The 19,618-nt window shown below is 43.5% G+C and overlaps 1 protein-coding gene across 1 annotated transcript in view; it reads left to right on the forward strand.

The window, feature by feature from the left end:
• The first annotated feature begins 277 nt into the window (after positions 1-277).
• Positions 278-19,618, forward strand: part of ano2b (anoctamin 2b) — a 55,189-nt gene continuing 35,848 nt past the window's right edge. Inside the window, exons 1-8 of the mRNA XM_070853555.1 lie at positions 278-314; positions 4,267-4,469; positions 6,357-6,398; positions 8,783-9,166; positions 17,992-18,090; positions 18,734-18,885; positions 18,978-19,032; positions 19,127-19,178. Of these exons, the coding sequence (XP_070709656.1) occupies positions 278-314; positions 4,267-4,469; positions 6,357-6,398; positions 8,783-9,166; positions 17,992-18,090; positions 18,734-18,885; positions 18,978-19,032; positions 19,127-19,178 (1,024 nt within the window). The remainder of the gene's footprint in view (positions 315-4,266; positions 4,470-6,356; positions 6,399-8,782; positions 9,167-17,991; positions 18,091-18,733; positions 18,886-18,977; positions 19,033-19,126; positions 19,179-19,618) is intronic.

Consider the following 19,618-nt stretch of genomic DNA (forward strand, 5'->3'; position numbering starts at 1 on the left):
CACAAGCCCGGAGTGCGCTGCATTAAGTAAGTGTACACAATAAGCTGAGTTGTGGAGTTTCTGCTACCCAGCCAGCCGTTTGGAGGAGAGTATGATCCCAGCAGAGCTTCTCCTAAGCAGAGCGCCGCACTACTGAGTCAGTGTTGCTGTTGTTCCTCTCACCTGCTGCTGACAGCAAAGCAGCATGACTGACTGACTGACTGACTGACTGACTGACTGGGAACTCAAAGGAAACACGGCCTGCCTCTCGGCTGGAGTCACTCAGAGTTGAGGTGAAATGGCTCTCCGCAGATCCCCCTCCTCTACCTGTGCAGGTGAGTGCTACGGTAACCTATAGGAAACCCAGCAGGACCCTCCTTTGTGTGGCCTGTCCTGCCTGTACCTCCTGTATCCTCAGCCAACAAAAAGGACACACTAGACAGGACCACTGTAGAGTAACTCGCCTTTTGTCCCTTCCCATTTCCCCCCAATGTGTGTGTGTGTGTGTGTGTCAGCAGACCGCGTGGGGCGGCCGTCATCAGGCAGCTCTTTACGGCAGGCAGGGTATACAGTTGCATGTGAGGCTGCTGTAGTTAATTCGATTATTCATTCAGACCCCTCTGTGCTGATGCAGTCCCCTTGTTGTTCTCTGCTCGTCTCCTGGAGGAACCGTTTCTCCACACTTTGGCAGAATTAATCAGTTTAGAAGGGTGATTGATCACAGACTCGTGCTCCCTCGCTGTAAACCAACGGCACGGCCGGTAATCTGGGTTAGTTTGCGTGGCTGACTTGTTGCTGTGCTTTACTGTAGGTGAGGTCAAGAACTCGTCAGGACTAAACTCCCATGATCCTTTTGGTTTAGTGACAGAGCAGGATAATGCTAAGCTAACACACTCCATAAACCCTGAAAGGCAGAAGGGAAACAAAAGGCTCCCCTGCTGTTCTGAGCACCCAGAGCTGAGCAACGTGCTCCTGAGCTTTTTATTGCTCTGCTCCAGGGGAAACATCCTCAAACAATCCAGACAGGTGATATTATCTGCAGCTCTGGGACGTCAGGATTTACTATCGAGCCTCCGGGAGAGTTTATGCTCCAAAGTCATCATAACACCATATTCTTAATGGGAGATGGCCGATTGATAGCAGTAATGATGCTCCTGCAGCTGCTGCACACACCGTCTTCCTTTGACATCCACACCAGCTTTCTGTTTACCCACAAGTAAAGACTCCCTCCAGACATGTTTGAAGACATGAAAATACTCAACTACTACAACAATAATGTCACTTACCTCTCTAAATCTTCTTAAAATGTCATCTACTTGTTCTCCGCCATAAAAAAAACAACCCAGAATTTATGAATTTGCAGATGTGTTTTGTTTCTGAGCTTTAGTTGCTACACAGAAACTGTCTGCTACTTAATTGAAAAGTCAGTTTTTAGTTTATGTCCACTTGAATCTTCACGTCACACCAGTGTGGGTTGTTCATTAGACCATAATTAGCTTTGTCTGTCACAAAATCCTGTTCTACAAAACATCCAAAAGTTGTTTACATTCAGTGTCTCCTTCTAATAAACACATTTCCTTCCTTATAAAACATTTACAAAGTGATTTAAATCCATGTTTACTTACTCTTACTCTTCTTTGTTGGTGCGTTACTGCAGCCTGTAGATCGGTGAAATAGTGTGAATGTCGCCCACGTGTAGCAGCGGAGACTCTAATAATTAGCGCTAAAATCTGGTTAATCTGAGCACAACAGAATTCTCCGTTAATGTTTTGTTTAATCAAGACGGTAACAACATAAAAGCCAATAAGACAGGGTTAAAAATGTATTCCGCCGTGTCGTGGCAGAGGCGTCCGCACAATCAGCGAGCCAGAGCTGCGACAACATGTGATAATGTGATAAAAGCATCAGCATTAAGTCTTGGAGATGTGCTGCTGCCCATTAGCTGTTCCCTTGAAAGATGCCCTTTGTCTCTGCCATTAGAAATTACTGTGAAAATAGAGAGGCTGTTTATCTTACACAATCAGTCTCCAGAACAGAGGCTGTGAGAAACTCAGAAACTCAGAAACCAAGTCAGACGTTAGACCCCAGTTCAGAATAATCTGTCTGTCTAACCTGCAAACTGAGCAAATTCATCTTATGACACACAACACGTACTTTGGGAATCTCTTCTTTAGTTTCCAGCTGGATAAAATGCATTTGGTTCATCGATTTTTATACTTTTATACTAAAAAAAAAACCCTTGAGCACAGCCTTGCTTGGTTTCTTGTGATGCCCTCCTTTATATTCATGCAAGAGGGATTTTCTCATTCATTCCCCCTCCTACCAGACTCAAACTGGCGACCTTCCATTTGCAGGCCTGCCTCTCTAACCTCCAGGCTACTCCGCTGCTGTCAAGCGAGCTGCGAGAGAACAGCAACACAACTGTTGCCACGAAATATCCGTCCTTGTGGGGTTGGGAAGGTGACATTAGCGAAAACCTTTTCTTGACCTGGCGGACGATCAACAGCACGTTTAGATGTTGACCAACTGTGGATGAAAGAGAGAAACGTGGACTGAAATAGAGGAGGAACTGTCCGTGGTGCTGAAATGAGAGCACAGCACGTGGCCTGGTGCGTTACTATGGCTACAGCTGTCTGTATCCTTAAAATAACCACACACACTCTCTCACACACACACACACACACACACATAGTAACCTTATTGCATAAAAACCAGCAATCTGTTGTGGTCCCTTCCAGCACAGCAGTGAGACCGATAAAGATGGAGAAATGTCACCACTGCACTTTAAAAAACAAAAAAAAAAAAAACAGGCCTCAACACCAAACGGCTGCTGAGCAACAAGTAATCTGCTGGAGTACAAATTAAATATAAGACTTTCACACCGTCGACCACGTTCTTTCTTTCTTTTTTTTTTGTTTCCTCGTATTTAATTGTGCTCTTTGTGTTTTGAGGCTGATTGTTGAGAAGTTGGCTCTTTGTGAAGTGCTTTCCGACAGGGCTCGTGATTGACTGACACACACATCAATTTGCTGCGGCGCCAAACAAAGCGTCACGAGGCCACTTTGCATATGTGCAGCTCCCAGGGAGCGTCGACTGGGAACGTTGATCCTCCAAAAGGTCTCAGGTTTGATGAGAAAGCGCTGCCTTGTAAAACGTGTGGATGAGTAGTACTCTCCACTTTCTTAATGGCAGATGTCAAGGTGCCTCTGAGCAAGGCACTTAACCCCCCCCCCCCAGTGTTTAGTGCCTAAAAATACAAACTGTGGTTAAGTAGGGCAGCGAACAGGTGTAATGTCTTCTCACTATTTTAGTATTACGGAGACGACACACTGGGGAAACAAGAGCTGCTCTGTTAAAGCAATAGTTTGGGGGGGAAAATGCTTTTTCACCAGAAAAGAGGATCAGCTGTTATATATATATAAATAAACTTAGCTTAGCATAAAGACCGGAAACAAACTGCTAACCAGGACCTGCTCTAAGGCTCATCTGGAGCTCACTGGCTGCCTGGTAACCTCACCGTGATGACAAGACTTCAGGAAGTCACAGCATCCTGCCAAGAAATAGCCTGAACCCACTGTAAGACCACACCACCCGGTGTTTTTTGTTCTTACTAACAGATTAAAGGATCAAAAAGGGTGTGTGTTCATTTGAGGTGACAGCGACAGACTAGCTGTTTGCTCCTTTTTGCTGTTGCCGGACAGAGATGAGAGCGGCATCGACCTTCTCATCGAGCTCTTGGCAAGAAAGCATCGTTTATTTCACACCTGAAGATTCTCCTCGGAGGCCGTTCTTCGAGATTCTTGACGTGCTGGTAAATCTTTTTCAAACAACAATGCTGTTGTCTCATGACGGAGGAATCTAAAATCTTTTCGTGCTCATTTTAATGACACTTCTGTCAGTGCATAAATGTGAAGCAAGCGTTGGAAGTTTGAGTTTGACTTGGTGACTTTGCCTGGATAGATAAAAGAAAAACTGCACAGGACAAGATGTGAAAGTACAGGATCAATACGGCTGAATCATCCAAGAAGCTCCAGATTCACACTGTTTCCGTTCGGTGTTTGGTCCCTGCTGAGAAAGATTTACCCACAGCAAACTGGGCCCGCTGCCTCTTCACCACCCCCATGTCTAAAATGTTGAGTTTCAGTGACTTATATCACAATACATCATCTCTAGCTAGCAAATTCCTTTAAAAACCTTTAAAGTCCAGCTGTAAAATCACAAAACATCCAAGCGAGATGCTGAGTAATAATCACGTGGCACTTAATTCCCAAAATAAATGTCTTCCAGAACCATGGGCCAATGGTGCGAGCTTCATCCGAGCGGCCACGGCACTCAGCGAGTCTTCCTCCATCCACAGCGAGGCCCTGTACCACCTGACCAGGGAAGTGTCCGGGATGGGGCTGGAGCCGATGCCGATGCCCTACAGCCTCCTGGAGCCTGAGCCGGGTAAAGAGGAGCCCTGCGCTGAGGAGTCACAGTGTTTGCTGCAGGTGATCTAGGCTCCAAAGTGTGTGTGTGTGAATAAACAAGACATTAATATACGTTTTTACTCATTTGGGAACCAGTGTGATGGTGACACAGGCCTCACAGACCTTTAAAATATTCTGGAAATGTCCCTTTAAAGCTTTATCCTTGAATTTAACTCAGGAAGTCCCTCAGTGACAGCTGCTAAACTTCCTGGTGCAGTCATGTGACCATTTCCAAAATGCTGGTCTGCCTGATTAACACCTGCGACACAACTAGCTGTGTTTTAAACAGCTTGTTTTTGTTATTAAAGGTACATTTCAAACAATAGAACTATTCTAATACTGTCCTGGATTCTGATTAACCTGTCCTGAGCATATTTAAGGAAAAAGTTGATGCTGTGACGTATTTAACCTTTCAGATCTTGGACAGTTGGAGTAGTATCAAGAAAATAAGTTCAGAAATGTGCTCCTCATGGTTCATTTAGTCTGTTTTACACCCCCCCATACTTTAAGTTAAAGGAGAAAAAAGGTTCTTATGGGTTAAAACTTTAGAGGTTCATGCTGTCGGGGTGACTGCTCAGAAACATTAAAGAAACTTGTGAAAATCAGCTAATTATGTAATATTTCCTGTGTGGGTGATGCATTTCATTGCATTGCATCATTATTATGAGTTAGCATAAAATAATAATAAAAAAAAAAGCTCATTAAAATGACTTCTCATATTCACAGCCTGTGATGATGAGCTGTTCTCCTGAAAATGTATTTTTCAACATGTTTAATCTTGTAGTCTTTCAAAATAAAAGCTGTATTGTGATGGTATTTGGGTGAATCAAACCGACTTCGTCCTGACTTTGAGGAGAAAAGTGTGAACATGTGAGTTCAAGGTTAATGTGAGTTTGGGGAAAAGTTCAGTTGAGGATTAAGGCTGATATTAGAAATAGGTTAATGGTAAAGCCTGGGGTTAGCTGTGCCTCAGTGTGTGTGTGTGCGTGTGTGAATGGTTCCTCCTAAAACTCATGAAGACAGAAATATGATCTTAGCACAAAAGCAGTCCTTGAAATACATTTTCTACACAGTTGCCTTGGTCGTTGTGGTGCAGCTGTGATGAAAACACCGTGTTTCTCTCTAACTTACATCAGTGTGAGCATCCAGGGCTGCTCCCTCTCTCCACACTGCAAAAAAACAGCCATCTCAACCTGACATTTTCGAAATAAGAGCAAGAGACATCTGATCTTTAATCAAAAACTGAAAAAAAAAACCCTCCAGTGAAGAGTGAGGTAGATTAGATCCACATTTTATTAGAAACACACCTGAAATTAGATCTTTTTTCTTTATTTCTTTAACTGTCAGGTGAAATTTAGGATGCAGCCTGTTTCAGATACAAGAAAAAAACCCCTCGTGAAAACAGCTGAAATCACACTGGATCAGCTTCCTTTGATTAAAGAGGCTTTCTGAGACTCAGCATCAACACTGAGTAACATATTGAAAGCGGACATTTTTTACAGCGTGGCGCGCTCCGTGCCAAAAGCGCCGGCGGTGCGCAGGCAGCCTCCAGATCACACAGTTGGATGGATGGGTTTCACCAGCATGTGATCAGGCTGCGAGTGTGTGAGTGAGTGAGAGAGAGTGTGTGTGTGTGTGCGCAGCCTTTTAAATCTGACACATCTTTCTTCCACTAAACTATGAACCCTGGTGCGGCTGAGCCGCCGCTCCTCTCGGACTGTGGACTAACCGGAGTGATCTCGGGTGACATTTGGGGAAGGTGGTGATGAAGGTGGTGGTGGTGATGGTGGTGATGATGATGATGAATCCGGCTGTTTCTTTCTGCGGCAACCGCCAACTTTCACTCCCTTTCTTTGTCTTATCCTTCTTCTTTTTCCTCCTCTTCTACTTGTCTCTGTGTCTCTGAAGCGCAACAGCATGCAGATCTCCTCCGGGGAAGACAAGATCCCAGTAAGTACAGCAGCAGTATCCATCCGCCGCCACTGTCGCTTTTTCTGGTCTTTGCCTTGAGTGTAGTCTGCTGCACCTGAGACCAATCTGTGTTCATCTGTGTTAACATCTGCTTTAAGACCCACTGTAACATGGAGCACTGGTTCTGTGACTACTGCTGGATATTTGACCTGATAGACAACATAGGACAGCATAACATGGAGAGATGACCCCTTTTACCCCTAAATTATTATTATTATTATTATTATTTTATGGTGTCAGCAAACAGGTGAAGCTCAGTGAAGGATTTACAACCTTTAAATCTTTAGGGAACGTCCCCAGAGGTTTTACCAAGAGGAGTATCTAGGAACTAGCTCGGCTAAACCATAAAAATAAAAAAAAAAACAAAGTGTGAGCAAACAGGAGCCCTCAGGGAAAGCTGATGGAGTTTGAAGGTTGTAGCCACTGGGAAAACTTCCAAAACTTCCAATGGAGATTGATTATAGATGCTAATAATTGCTAATATATTCAAAATCCCAATGTATTATTTGTTATCCAGCCCTTCATAGGTGACATTACATTAATTGGACTGAAAGAAAGAAATGATAAAGGGCTAAGCAGTCGTTAGGACGACATCAGTCAGGCTCAGTCTGCCCACAGACGATGTTTAATTAGCCTCAGAGAGGTGAAAACACCTGTGTGGGAGATCCACAGATGCACGAGGGCTTTTAAACATTTGAGCTAATCTTGCACCGGACGGCCATATTTCAGCAACATTCACATCCAAAGACGAGTAAATGAGTCCCTGAAGCTACTGATGACACATGTAACAAGTCTTTAGTCATAAATAGGACAGTGAAAATGCAACTTTGCCCACTGAGTGAGACAGTCAGAGTTTATTAGCTGGGAAATGGTGAAGCATTTGTGTTCCTGCAAAGTTTATAAGGCCTCCAGAATCCTGTAACAAGCGCTTGTGTCATGTACGTAAACAGAGCTGGAAGTTACGGCAGCTTGTTTGTTAGCTAGGTTACATAATCAAAGCAGCTATAACCAATATTTCACAGAAACAATATACCAAATGACAATGTTACAACAAGAAAGTTGAGTTTCAGCTCGCTGTTTAGCTGTTCGGGTGGTAAATCTTACTGTTTGGATCACTCTCATCACTCATTGTTGTGTTTTCAGCCACATAAGGCAGCAAAAAAACCTCTAAAAACTCTTTCTGTGTTACCAAACAGCAGACTGTATATATAAAGACCTCCACTGGTTTGTTGACTGACGTTTTGAAGCCACAAGTTTGGTATTTTGGCCGTTGCCAGTTTAGTTTTTTGGAGCCAGAAATGATTTTCATTCCTCAAAGATGACGTCTGATCGGTTAGGTTTATGCATGAACCACCTCTGACTGATTCATCACAAATCAGACCCTGCTTTATGGTCTTTACTAAACGAACATCCTGCTGTGTTGAAGAAGACTGAGACCATAAACTCATCAGGAAAACGTTAGTCTGTGCAGATAGCTCGACTCTAAATGAACGCTGGATGGATAAATGTGAACTGCCAAAAAGTTTAAGCCACTTAAAAGATCATGATACGTTGATATTGTCTTCACAACTGGTTTCCACCGACTCCCAAGTGGCCAAAAAGAGGTGATTGCAGGTTTAAATTTTGTATTCACACATGCAAAAAATACTGTGAGGCACAGATTAAGCCACCAACTAATGAGAGAGAGCAGTTAAAAATGAAGCTAATACAGAAGAAGCTTTATGGTACATTGTGTGCCCATCTATTTATCTATCGATTTAATCTAAGTAAGTGGCTTTGCTTTATTTATTGCTTCAAGAGAATAAGAACACAGTGACTTTCTTCTGCTTAAATATTGCACTTAAATGAGCAGCAGCATCTTCATTAGGCTGCAGTTACCAATTTATTAGTCTAGATCCAGTCTGTGATTGTCATTGCTGTTATTATGGTGCACACACACAGACAGCAGAACGTAACAGACAGTAACGTAGATGCACAACAGCCATATTTTAGAAACCTGTTCTGCTGATAAGCGAGAAAGCTGCATCCATCGTGCTCAGAGCCTGCAGAGCGTTCCTTCTTGTGCCCTCGGTGTTTAGTCTGCCTCTCTACTTTCCCTCTGTCTAAATAAAGAATAAACCTGCCAAAGGTGAGCTGACTGCCCACTCTGCTGCTGAAGGTGTTTTTGAGAACCTGCCAAAAGCCACTTCAGTTTGCGTGAGCTGACAGTGCCGTAGATGTTTAAGTTCATTCAAACGGTTATTACATAACTCCGCTGCTGCTTAAAGGCTGATTGTGATACCTTGCTGTGATTACTGTAAATGAATGAGAGCAGTTTTTACTGTATATTTCACCTTCCCGTGTGATTTCTTTCCTCCCTACAGGTCGGCGGTTCACCCTCAAGCCCTCAGGGCAGCGGACAAGGCCTTTACTTCTCTGATGGCCGACGGAAAGTTGACTACGTCCTGGTCTTCCATCAGCCACGGCACAGCTCCATACGGTCTCCTGCCAGCGCCTCAGTGTCACATGACAGGCTCTCCATTGTGTCCAACGGCAACTTTCCCCCGTCCGTGGGCTCAGATGTGGTCGGAGGAAGAGGAGGCCTGCCGGGAGGGGAGGCCGCGAGCGTCGGGGAGGTGTTCGTGGAGCTCGGAGGCGCAGAAGGGAACGAGCTAACGGAGCCTGCTGACCACGAGATGCGTTTAATCAGGCAGGAGTTTGAGGCCAACCTGCTGGAGGCCGGCCTGGAGATAGAGAGAGACAGAGAGGTGAGTGTGCAGGTATGGTCACCCTTCTTCTCCGAGGCACCTAAAATGGCAGCACATCTTTTACCTTCTAATGTTGAATAAGTATGTGGTGATGCAGTAGTGAGTGATGGTGAAAACTCAGCCTTTTAATACAAGAAACTAAGAAATAATTTCACTTTTGGGCAGTTCAACACAAGTCAACATGTCAAAATTAAACTTCTGTTTGTCAGCTGACTGTTAAATCTCATCTAAACGTCTTTAATTTAGTTGAGGAGCCTTTGCTCTCAACTGCATCTGCTTGTTCACTGTTATGGATAGATCCTTTATGATCCGCAACCAGTTGTTGTATGAAAGATGTATGGATGTAAAGCCCCCACATCAAAGTTTTTATTGTCTTATGGTCGACCGGAGTGCATGCAATTGAAATTCTTCTTGCTTCAGGCAGTAACAGTCAAATAAAACACTTGAACAATGAACAGATTAAGATTTGAAGAAAGATTTGAATAGACAGTTAAGCACTCTCCTTTTTAGCCCTGTTTTGGTCTCCACCAACCCCTGAGGAAGAAATCTGGCTCTTAAGCAGCTACATGCTCCACTATGCTGGGAGGGATGTGCATATCAAGTACAAAAACTAATCCCTAAACTAAATAACTAAATAAGCGTTTGGATTAAAGTGGACCTTGAGTGGAGCAGCCAGACCACCAGGACCCTGTGACCCTTCATAAGATAAGATAAGATAAGAGCTAAGCTAACCCAGCTAGCGCCTATGACTGCCTCTAGCTAATGTCCTAAAGAGACATGGCTTCATCTCTACGCACCGCATCATGCTAGCGACAAGCAAAAATATATCTTTAAAACAACACATAAGCTGATACAGTTCTTGAAAATCATGATCCGTCCCAACTTTGTTCACCAGATTGACACTAACTTTTTGTGCCTGCTGTTTGGGGCTGATCTGGTAACAAAAGCAGGTTTATCTGCTGGGAACAACAGTGGTCAGTGAACTGAAATAGAAATGTTCTGGGCTTTAAAACCAAAACAATGAGCTGGACGATGCTAAAATAAGAACTGCCAAGTCAGGTGATCATTTTGATCACTACACTAATCAGAGCACTGAGTGTGATACACAGACTCAGTGTTGTAGCTTTCACTGAGTTTACAGTAAGACAAACCTCAACACAGGATCTGATGTAACTCTGTCTAAAGCTATTTAAGGTGGGCGCCTACATAGGAACCTGGCTCAGATTGTAGAGGAAAGAGGTGGGTGAGACTCAATGTGTTGTTGAGTATATACGGTGGCTATCGGGGAAGTTTCTATTAAACTTGTATTCTCCTTTTACCTTCACGTACAGTGTAATCACCTTTCTGCTTTGGAGAAAATAACAGAAGCACAATATAAAATAGGGGGTAAGTCAAAACCCAGACAAGTCACTGTTATTTGAAGTGTGTGACAACATAACAGAAAGGATCCCTACAGAGATAGACCTGTAAGATCCTATTTGTTAAACCAGAAATAGCTGTAATATCACTCGGTTCAAAGCCACCAGACTCCATTGACAAAAACAGTAATTTTACACAGTAGTTGCTGGTCTACCGCTGCCTCAATTAGTTAGTTATTGTGTGACTTTTGTGTTTTAAAGGGTGAGTTTGGATCCAACACAATATTTGTGTAACACATGACGACACAAACAAACTAACCAATGAAGGCCGCAGTTTGTCCGTCACTCTCGTGTTCTGCAGTGTAAAATTACTGTTTTTGACTGTGGAGTCTGGTGGGTTTGAATAGCGAGATACAGCGACAGTTTCTGATTACACAGAAAGGATCTTACAGCGTTATCTCTGAAGGGATCCTTTTTGTAATGTTGTCAGACACTTAGAACAACAATCTGAGACTGTTAGTGGCGTAAACAAACACCCAAAAGATTGAATTGCAGCTATAATAGCTAATGATAGTTGTTCTATGCTACCGGTCAAATATGTAAAAATAGAGATCAAGTTTAGAAAATTTAAAAATCATCCACAATATCAACAATATCATCACACTCTCATCTCTAAGTCCGTTTGTCCACAGCGAATCCAATTGAAAGCTCAATTCTACACTCAAAATTCTTCATAAATCATCCTCCAAGTCTTTATTTTCACACAAATGTTCCAGGGAAACTTGTTTGATATTAATTTATGAGCTTTATGTTGCTTTTGTTTGTGGTCACCTCACACAGAGGCTCTGGTTTAGAGGCCTCCCAGCTGCTTGGAGGCTCACGGGGCAAAGGGCCGAGTCTTAAATGAACAATAAATAATATATTATAACCACAATTTACAAAGGCAAATATCAAATAAAAGTAAAGCAGAGGAAAAGTTTAACCTCACCAGGAGACATTCCTGTGTTCTGCATGATCAAACATATTGAACATGCGGCAGATCACACCAGCAGCTTCGAGCTTTTGAGCTTGGACTCGTTGTATCTTCTCATAAAATGGAAATACTTCCTCTCACGTCATGGAAACAACGTCTGAGCTCTATTCATCACATTCACAGTGGCTCGGTCCTCTTTTATATCGACCTAAATGGTATTTTCCTAAATATAACACGGGTTTCTCATCACGATCAGTCTTTTCCATGTGAGGTTTTGTTTCTTCCACCTCTAGATAAGACTGGGACTCTGTTTATTTTGGAGTCCACACGGGGGCCTGATGGTTTCAAGTGAGCTGGCAGACTTTAATTCTAGTGGCTGCGGCCAACACAGCTGCTGTGCTGACCTCTTTGTATCGATTTACTAATTTAGCCTGAAACGGGTAATTTTGTTTTGACATGTACAAATCGCTTCGCTCTGATTGTGTGTTACGTAGCAACCAGTGTGTGTGTGTGTGTGTGTGTGTGTGTGAGTTGCTCAGTCCTGCTTTTGTTTTGTGCATGCATTTTTGTGTGTGTGTGTGTGTGTGCGAGTGTGTTGCTCAGTCCTGCTTTTGTTTTGTGCATGCATTTTTGTGTGTGTGTGTGTGTGTGTGTGTGTGGTAGGTGCTTGGCAGAACATGCAGTCAGTGTGCTCGGTGTTCTTGTAGTGAGGCTGCAGGCTCGCTGCCACAGAGTTTTACAAATGTAGTTATTGTTAAAGTTGCACTTGCTACCAGATGAAGTGTTGCTGCTCTTTGGCTGCAACACCAAGAGGAATCATTTGGGAAAATAAAGTGTCGCTTACTTCAGAAGCTATGAGGAACGTTCCTGATGCTAAGTAGGGGAAACAGGAACATTATTGCAGTGTGGTTTCTGTGTCGTATACAGTGTTAGGAGTCGGTGTGTGTGTGTGTGTGTGTGTCGTACCTGTGCTGCTAAACACACGTGACTGCGTGGACGTGTGTGTGTGTGTGTGTGTGTCGGCCGGCAGCCAGCTGGCAGTGTGAGAGGGCCGCAGGCTAGTATTAATCAGATTGTTGACAGTGTGGCTGCGGAGTCTAAGCCAGGATGAGATTAGCCGACTGACTGATAGCTCCTTATCTCATCTCACTGATAGAGGGAGAGATCGAATCTGCGGCCGAGCGCAGCCGGCACGAAGAGGAAGACTCGCATTCCAATATCCTTCATTTAAACATGACGGGTACTCTTACAAAATGTCTGACAAACACAATTACGCTCCTTCCATCGGGGTGTAGCAGATGTAGGAGGAACGCTGTCTGATAAGAACTGTAGGTTTAATCGCTCACGTGGTGACAAGTGTTACATAAAGTGTGCAGGTAATCAAAGTTATTGATGCATTCTGATTAATTTGCAACACCAGCGTCAAAAAGTAAGCGGAGCATTAACTGTTGACCTGTTTGTTGTACTTTGTGAGGGATTACGGTTGTTTGTGGATGAACCTCAACTTTCACTTTGCTCCAAATCTCCTATATTAGCAGATTTCAGTATGCTGCTCTTCTGAATCAGACGCCTCCATTTGGCTTTGTGTCTCACAGCGGGTTGGAAATGTGGCACTGAATGAATGGATGAATGGATGAATGATGTGCAGGTCAACAAAGATCATGAAACTGTAAATGCACATTGGTCAAAGTGCAGATATAAACCAAAATTATCCCTTTAAATCGGCATCTACTGCAACTCATTTCTCTATTTTTTATTGTGAGGCTGATTTCCAAAAGTATTTTTTGTAATGAACGTGTGAAATGTACCTGTTTGACAAAGAGGGGCCTGAATGTCCAACTTGTTGACTGTGTCTGGGGATTATTGAGCTGACCTTCGATCTCTTAGGGACATCCTCTTACAGAACACTTTTAATTAAATGAGAGCAAGATGGTAATTTAAGAAGTGGGACTGGGACTTCTTAGCACTTCACTCTGAGCAGGCCCTTAAACAGAACGAGCAGGATTATCTGTTTGGTAACACTTCCCTTCGGTGGAGGACGATTGTCGTCACACAGGTTGCTTAACATGCGTCAGGACAGCTCACTCAGCGCGCTCAAGTCCTGCTGCAGCAGCACTGTCGCAGAGGAGTCAAAACATATCCAAATCACAACACTGGTAATTGCTGCATGTGCCCATTCTCTCTTGGAGGAAAAGCTATTTCGAGCAATTACCACAATAGTTCTGATGCTGTGTATAGAAATTCAGTCATCCAGTTGCTTACTGCCTGCACGGCTGTACGTGCACATTAGTGTTCGCCCCTCTCACCAGTTCTCTCCATGAAGCTCCATGAATTAAAAAACTCAAAACACAAAGAGTAATAATAATGATTGATCTTATTTGCAGTCGGAGGTCTCTCTTATAATGGGGGTCTACAGGGAAAATGCTTATTGGGTCTCATTAGTTGCAACGCCATGAGTGGTCACTGGGACAAATTACGGAACAAAATGCCTAGTAGGTATAAAAACTTTTGGAACTGGGTAGCAAACTTGTTTTTGCCTCTGACAGGCTCAGATTGTCATTCTTAATGTCTGACAACATTACAGAAAGGATCCTTACAGAGAGAAACCTGTAAAGATCCCTTTTTGTTTAGCCAGAAACAGCAGTTGTATCACGCTAATCTAACCCACCAGACTCCATTGACAAAAACAGTAATTTTACCTAAAGCAACATGGGAGAGGCTGGTCTCCTGTTGCCTCAGTAGGTTAGTTTATTTGTGTTATTCTTTATTGCACAAATATTGTGTTGATTCCAAATTAACCCTATAAAACACCAAAGTCACACAATAATACAAACACAGACAGCGTTAGACCACCAACTCCCATGTAGAATTACTGTTTTTGTGAATGGAGTCTGGTGGCTTTGAACTGAGGGATGTAACCGCCATTCCTGGCTAATGTTTGCCGCTCATTTTCGGCTGCTAGTGGAGGTGATCCAGTGGAACAATTCCAAAAGTTTCACCAATCAATCTAAACCCAAAGTGTGTAGAATTATGGTCCAGGTTTAAAATTTCTATCCCAAGATGCACTTGGAGAGAGCGCACTCCAATTCACCTTACACAAATGTATTTGGACTTTGCTGGGGAGACAGGGTTCCTGTCCTGATAAAAACACATGTGTATTTTCCTAAAAGAGTGGTATAGGAACTTCTCTGGAGTTAGCTCTGCAGCAGAAACCTGGAGCTGCTGCACACATCGATATACAACACAAGAGCTGCATCATTAAAAGTGACAATATTCATTCATTATTGTGGGCAGAAACAACCTGCAGCAGGTTTTAGTGATTGTTTTATGATGAATGCAGCTTGTCAACACTCATTTATGTGATGCAGCAGGTCGCCACGGTACCCAGGTGTATCCCTGCATCCGACCACCTGCGGATCTGGTGGGGGTGGTGGGTGGGGGGGGGGGATCCTGTAATGTCAGCCTAACCCCCCTCTAAGCTCTAATTCAATGACTTCATCTAATAACCACCCTTCATGCTACGTTTCTCCATTTTGCCTCCCCCCTCTCTCTCACCCTCTGTCACCATCCACCAAACTCTCGACTCGGTTCCTCTCTGCTCGCCACTTCACCCTCTACCCGTCTCACACTCGATGCCCCCCCCTCCTCGCTCACTCTCCCTTCCTCCATAGACGCCCCCGGCTGCGTCCTAGTTCCCCCCCCCCCCCCCCCCCACAGAGATAAAGAGCTAATTGGAAATCCCTCTACTAATTAACCTTCTCCAGGCTGAAAGGTATTTATATCCCCTGCTTTTTGATGGAGCGATAGAAAAGAAGGGGAGGGTGAGGAGGGGAAGAGGGAGGGAGGGAGGGTGGGAGGGAAAAAGGGGGCGAGAGAGAGCTGAGGAATGAATGTGAGCAAGTGGGTGGAATATAATGGATGCTGGTGGAAGGTGGGTACAAGTAAGTGAGGGAGGAGAGCGAGGAAGTAAAAGAGTGAGGCAGCCGCAGCATTTCAAGAATAACATCTGTGAATCATTCACTTCAATTTCTCATTTTTAAGAATTATATTTCTTAATTTTGTGACGGTAAAATCAGCAGCTTGAACAAACAGGAGCTGCACTGAGAGGAAATCTACATGTCGAGTCAGCAGGTCGCATTTTGTAGGACGAAGACCGTTTCTGGTGACTGATAGTGAAGAGGAGGATAGGCCAACAGAGAAATAGCCTCCAATATTATTATGCTCTTCCGGGAGAGGGATGGAGGAACGGCAAGCAGCAGGGCTTATGGGAAATGTAGTCTAATTTGAGGAACCGCTTGCTCCAGCAGTGAGATACAGTTCAGCAGCTGTAATCCTCCATGATTATAAGTAGTAACTGTAATTATGTTCTGCTATATGATTAATTCAGCATTAATATATTTGAAAGCTGCTGCATTTAAAGAGACAGAGACATTTAGACCAACTTGAGCCTGGCATGAAAACCCACCCTCCTTCCACACTTTATGATGTGGACTCCCTGGATACTACCACCAGTTGCTTAAAGGGATAGTTTGCTAATTTTCCACTAAAGTATCCCTTTGAACCACATGCAGCTCCATAGTTAGATGCTCTGACTCCCTGCCACACTTAGATTTTGTACGTTATGTATGTTCAGCTGTCTGTCTCTGGGCGTTGTTAGTGTCACTTTGGTACAGTAGGAGGATGCAGACACATGGCATCCATCATTATTATTATCACACCCAACATCACAGCTAGTTGTTGTCTGTTCCACTTAATTAATGGCACTATAGTTACTCTTTAATGGAAAGTAATCTGTCTTCAAACAACATGGATCTCCAATATTTCCACTTATAGGCTCACACACAATCCCTACCCACATCCTAAACTGTTTTCTAGTTTAAGAATGCCTCGGCTAGTGCAAAGAAACAGAAAAATGGTGTTAAATATCGCTGATATTAGCACAACTATATGGATTTTTGTGTGTGGACTTGCAGAAATAACAACCACAACAGCAACCGTCCTCCATGTGGACTTAAAGCATCGTCCTTGAGACAAATACGTCTCTTTCTGCTGTGCGACTGATTCGTGTGGGCAAAAATAAAAACCTAAACAGTAAAACAGCCGACAAGACCACAAACTGAACAAAGTAGGGACACAAAAAATTCATTTTGCACATTTGCATTATGAATATTCCTGCATGTGTTTTTAATGAATATATTTCAGTCCAGGTGGCTTTACGCTCCACCGCATCCCTGCTTATTACAAAGGACAGTGTGGACGTGAGTGAGGGAGAAGATAATGAAACATAAGAGGAGCAAGAGTGACAGTTAGTGAGTCAGCCAGTCAGTCAATCAGTCAGTGAAACAGTGTCTGGCGAGGAGCAGAAGGTACAGTAATATATGTGAGGCTGGGGTGGGGGAGTGAAAGATCTCAGGAGAGTAGGAGTCGAGAGCGGAGAAAGGGAATCGTCTCAGGTTTCCATCATTTGCCATGCCACCTTTCTCTTGTCACTCCCCCCCTCTCACAGAGGCTGATGGGGGTCCGAGGAGGGTAAGGTTACCTGGCTGTCGGCCCCCGCTGGCAACGCTCTCTTTCATCTCTGGCCACACTCTCACTCACGCTGCAGAGCTGAGCTCCATCGTGGGGAACAGTTTTCACTGCTGTTCACAATCAACATGTTGTGTTTTCATGTATTTCTGCTAAACTGTTGCACTTTACTCAACTACAGAGGACCAGAGGAGGGTCTGTCAGCGCACTGATATTTACAATTCAATCATGTACCTTTTGATGCTATTTGGAGCTGCCAATTTTCACATTTTGCTAATGCATCTTAATACTAAATAATAATTACAGTGTGGGCATTGCACCATGATTCATTAGCAGAACAAGCTGGATGAGTCAGGATTTTATTTCACATACAGTAAATACATTATTTCTGTTTGGTGGAGATGATGTTAGGAACAATTTGTCAGGAACAAGCTGCAGCCACGAAACCGTGAAGAAAGCGGAAAGAGGCTGCATCTATCTGCTGCTGGTCACACTGGTGTTTGAGCCGGTCCGGCTGGTGCAGAGGTTTAACTTGGGTTGAGGAGCGTTGGAGTCCGTCAGTCAGCTGTATTGGGTTGCAAAGACAGATGGTCTGGTGAGCAGGTAGTTGCAGACAAGCAATCTGGTAATATATTTACCAAAACATTAAAGTTTTGGTTATAAAAATACTTTTTAGTTTTGGCTAAGAAGTGTGTGTACACAGGTAGTAGGGTATCATGGGTAATCAAACTTGAATTCTTCTCATTGTTAAAGCTGGCGTCTGTGCTTAACACACAAATCAGTGTAAAAGTGGCTTCCATCTTGTTGGGGGATTCATTAGAAGAAGGAACGACGTACTTACAACATGCATATTGCATTAACTTGCACCCTCTTTGTAATGTGTGCACTTTTTAATCTGTTCCCGAAGGTTCCTGACTGCATTCACATGCGTAAACGTTGTCTTTACATGAAGTTGTGTTTGCTCTCAGTTGAAGATCCACGGCCCCAGCTTCACTCGGATCCACGCCCCCTGGCCCGTACTGTGTCGAGAGGCTGAGTTTCTCAAGATTAAAGTCCCAACCAAGACGGTGAGATCTCAGGGCCATTTTTTTTTGTGTTTCTGGGACCATGTACGTTATTTGTTTCTGGTTTCTTAAAGATAGACAGCATATTAATGATGCAGACGATGGACTTTAATAGCAGAAAATGTTTCAGCCGTCACCCGTAAATATTTTGGTGTCAAAAAAGGGCCTCCTTTATAGAGCCACCAACATTTAATTGACAATCAGAACAGAAACAACTACTGATATTTATACCAGAAACAGCTGTTATATTGTGCTCTTCATACCACCCAGACTCCATTGATAAAAACAGTGATTTTACCAAGAGTGGCTGGTCTGCTGCTGCCTGCAGCGGTTTGGTTGTTGGTGTTATTGTGTGCGACATAAATATAGTGTTGGATCCACACTCAGTCTTTAAAACACCAATGTCACACAATAACTAAAACTAACTAACGATTGAGTCTGTGGTGGACGAGAAACTCCTGCGTAAAATGACTGTTTTTTTCAATAGAATCTGGTGGCTTTGAACTGAGTGCTAAAACGACTAGTTCTGGTTAAACAAAAATGATATTACGGGTCTACCTTTGTAGGGATCATTTTTGTAATCTCTCTCTTTTCTCCAGAACTGTTAGACAGTTTTTAACTAACTCTGTGTTGTGTGTTTCATCAGAGTTATGAACTTAAAGAGGAAAGTGGTTTCGGGTCCAGTATGAGCACCGTGTGGAGGAAACTGAACCAGCCTTTCCAGCCCAAAGTACCTCACCAGGAGCACGAGCGCACCAAGTGTCTCTCACACTGCTTCTCCAGGGACAAACTCCACCTGTGAGACACACAAATTCATGATTCACTATATAAATATACAAAGACGTAAAGTTTATGTCCAGTTTTTTATTCACTTGTTGTGTTTTTTTCAGGTACAACATCACGTCTAAAGACACATTCTTTGACAACGCGACAAGGGGCCGAATAGTAAGAGTCCATTCACATTTGAATCAGTCTCTCCGTCGTGTGGTAAGTCCGTCCAGCTTGTACGTGCAGTCTAATACTCTCACGTCTTTCTTAGGTGTATGAGATCCTGAGACGGACGGTGTGTGTACGAACATGTCAAACCATAGGTGAGGATGACAGAGGAGTTTACTGAACATATGCAGCCCTGCACATTCTTCACGCTGACGTGGTCAGCGTGAAGAATGAATGACATTAGGTGGACCCGTTCGTCATCTAATATGCTCGCTGCAGGCACAAGCATCTGAGAAATGTCAATGATTTTTCCATTATGTCGTGCTTAGTCACAAAAAACTGCACCAAATAATAGATGACTTTATTCACCTCTGTTGTCAAGCAGCAGGAATTTGAAATTCTCCTCTGCCCACCCCCTCCCGTTCTTTTGAGGTACGATGGTCTGTAATTGAGTCTAATTTTGAACACAACCTGCTAAAAATGCGTCCAAGAAGACCTGATCAAAGAGGTAATGAATCACAATACTGGAACAAAAAGTCTGGCCGTTGCCATTTTGGCTTAAAAACACTGTGAGCTTCATCTGTGAATTTGTCCT

Source organism: Pempheris klunzingeri, chromosome 22, assembly GCF_042242105.1.
Source record: "Pempheris klunzingeri isolate RE-2024b chromosome 22, fPemKlu1.hap1, whole genome shotgun sequence".
NCBI lineage: Eukaryota > Metazoa > Chordata > Actinopteri > Acropomatiformes > Pempheridae > Pempheris > Pempheris klunzingeri.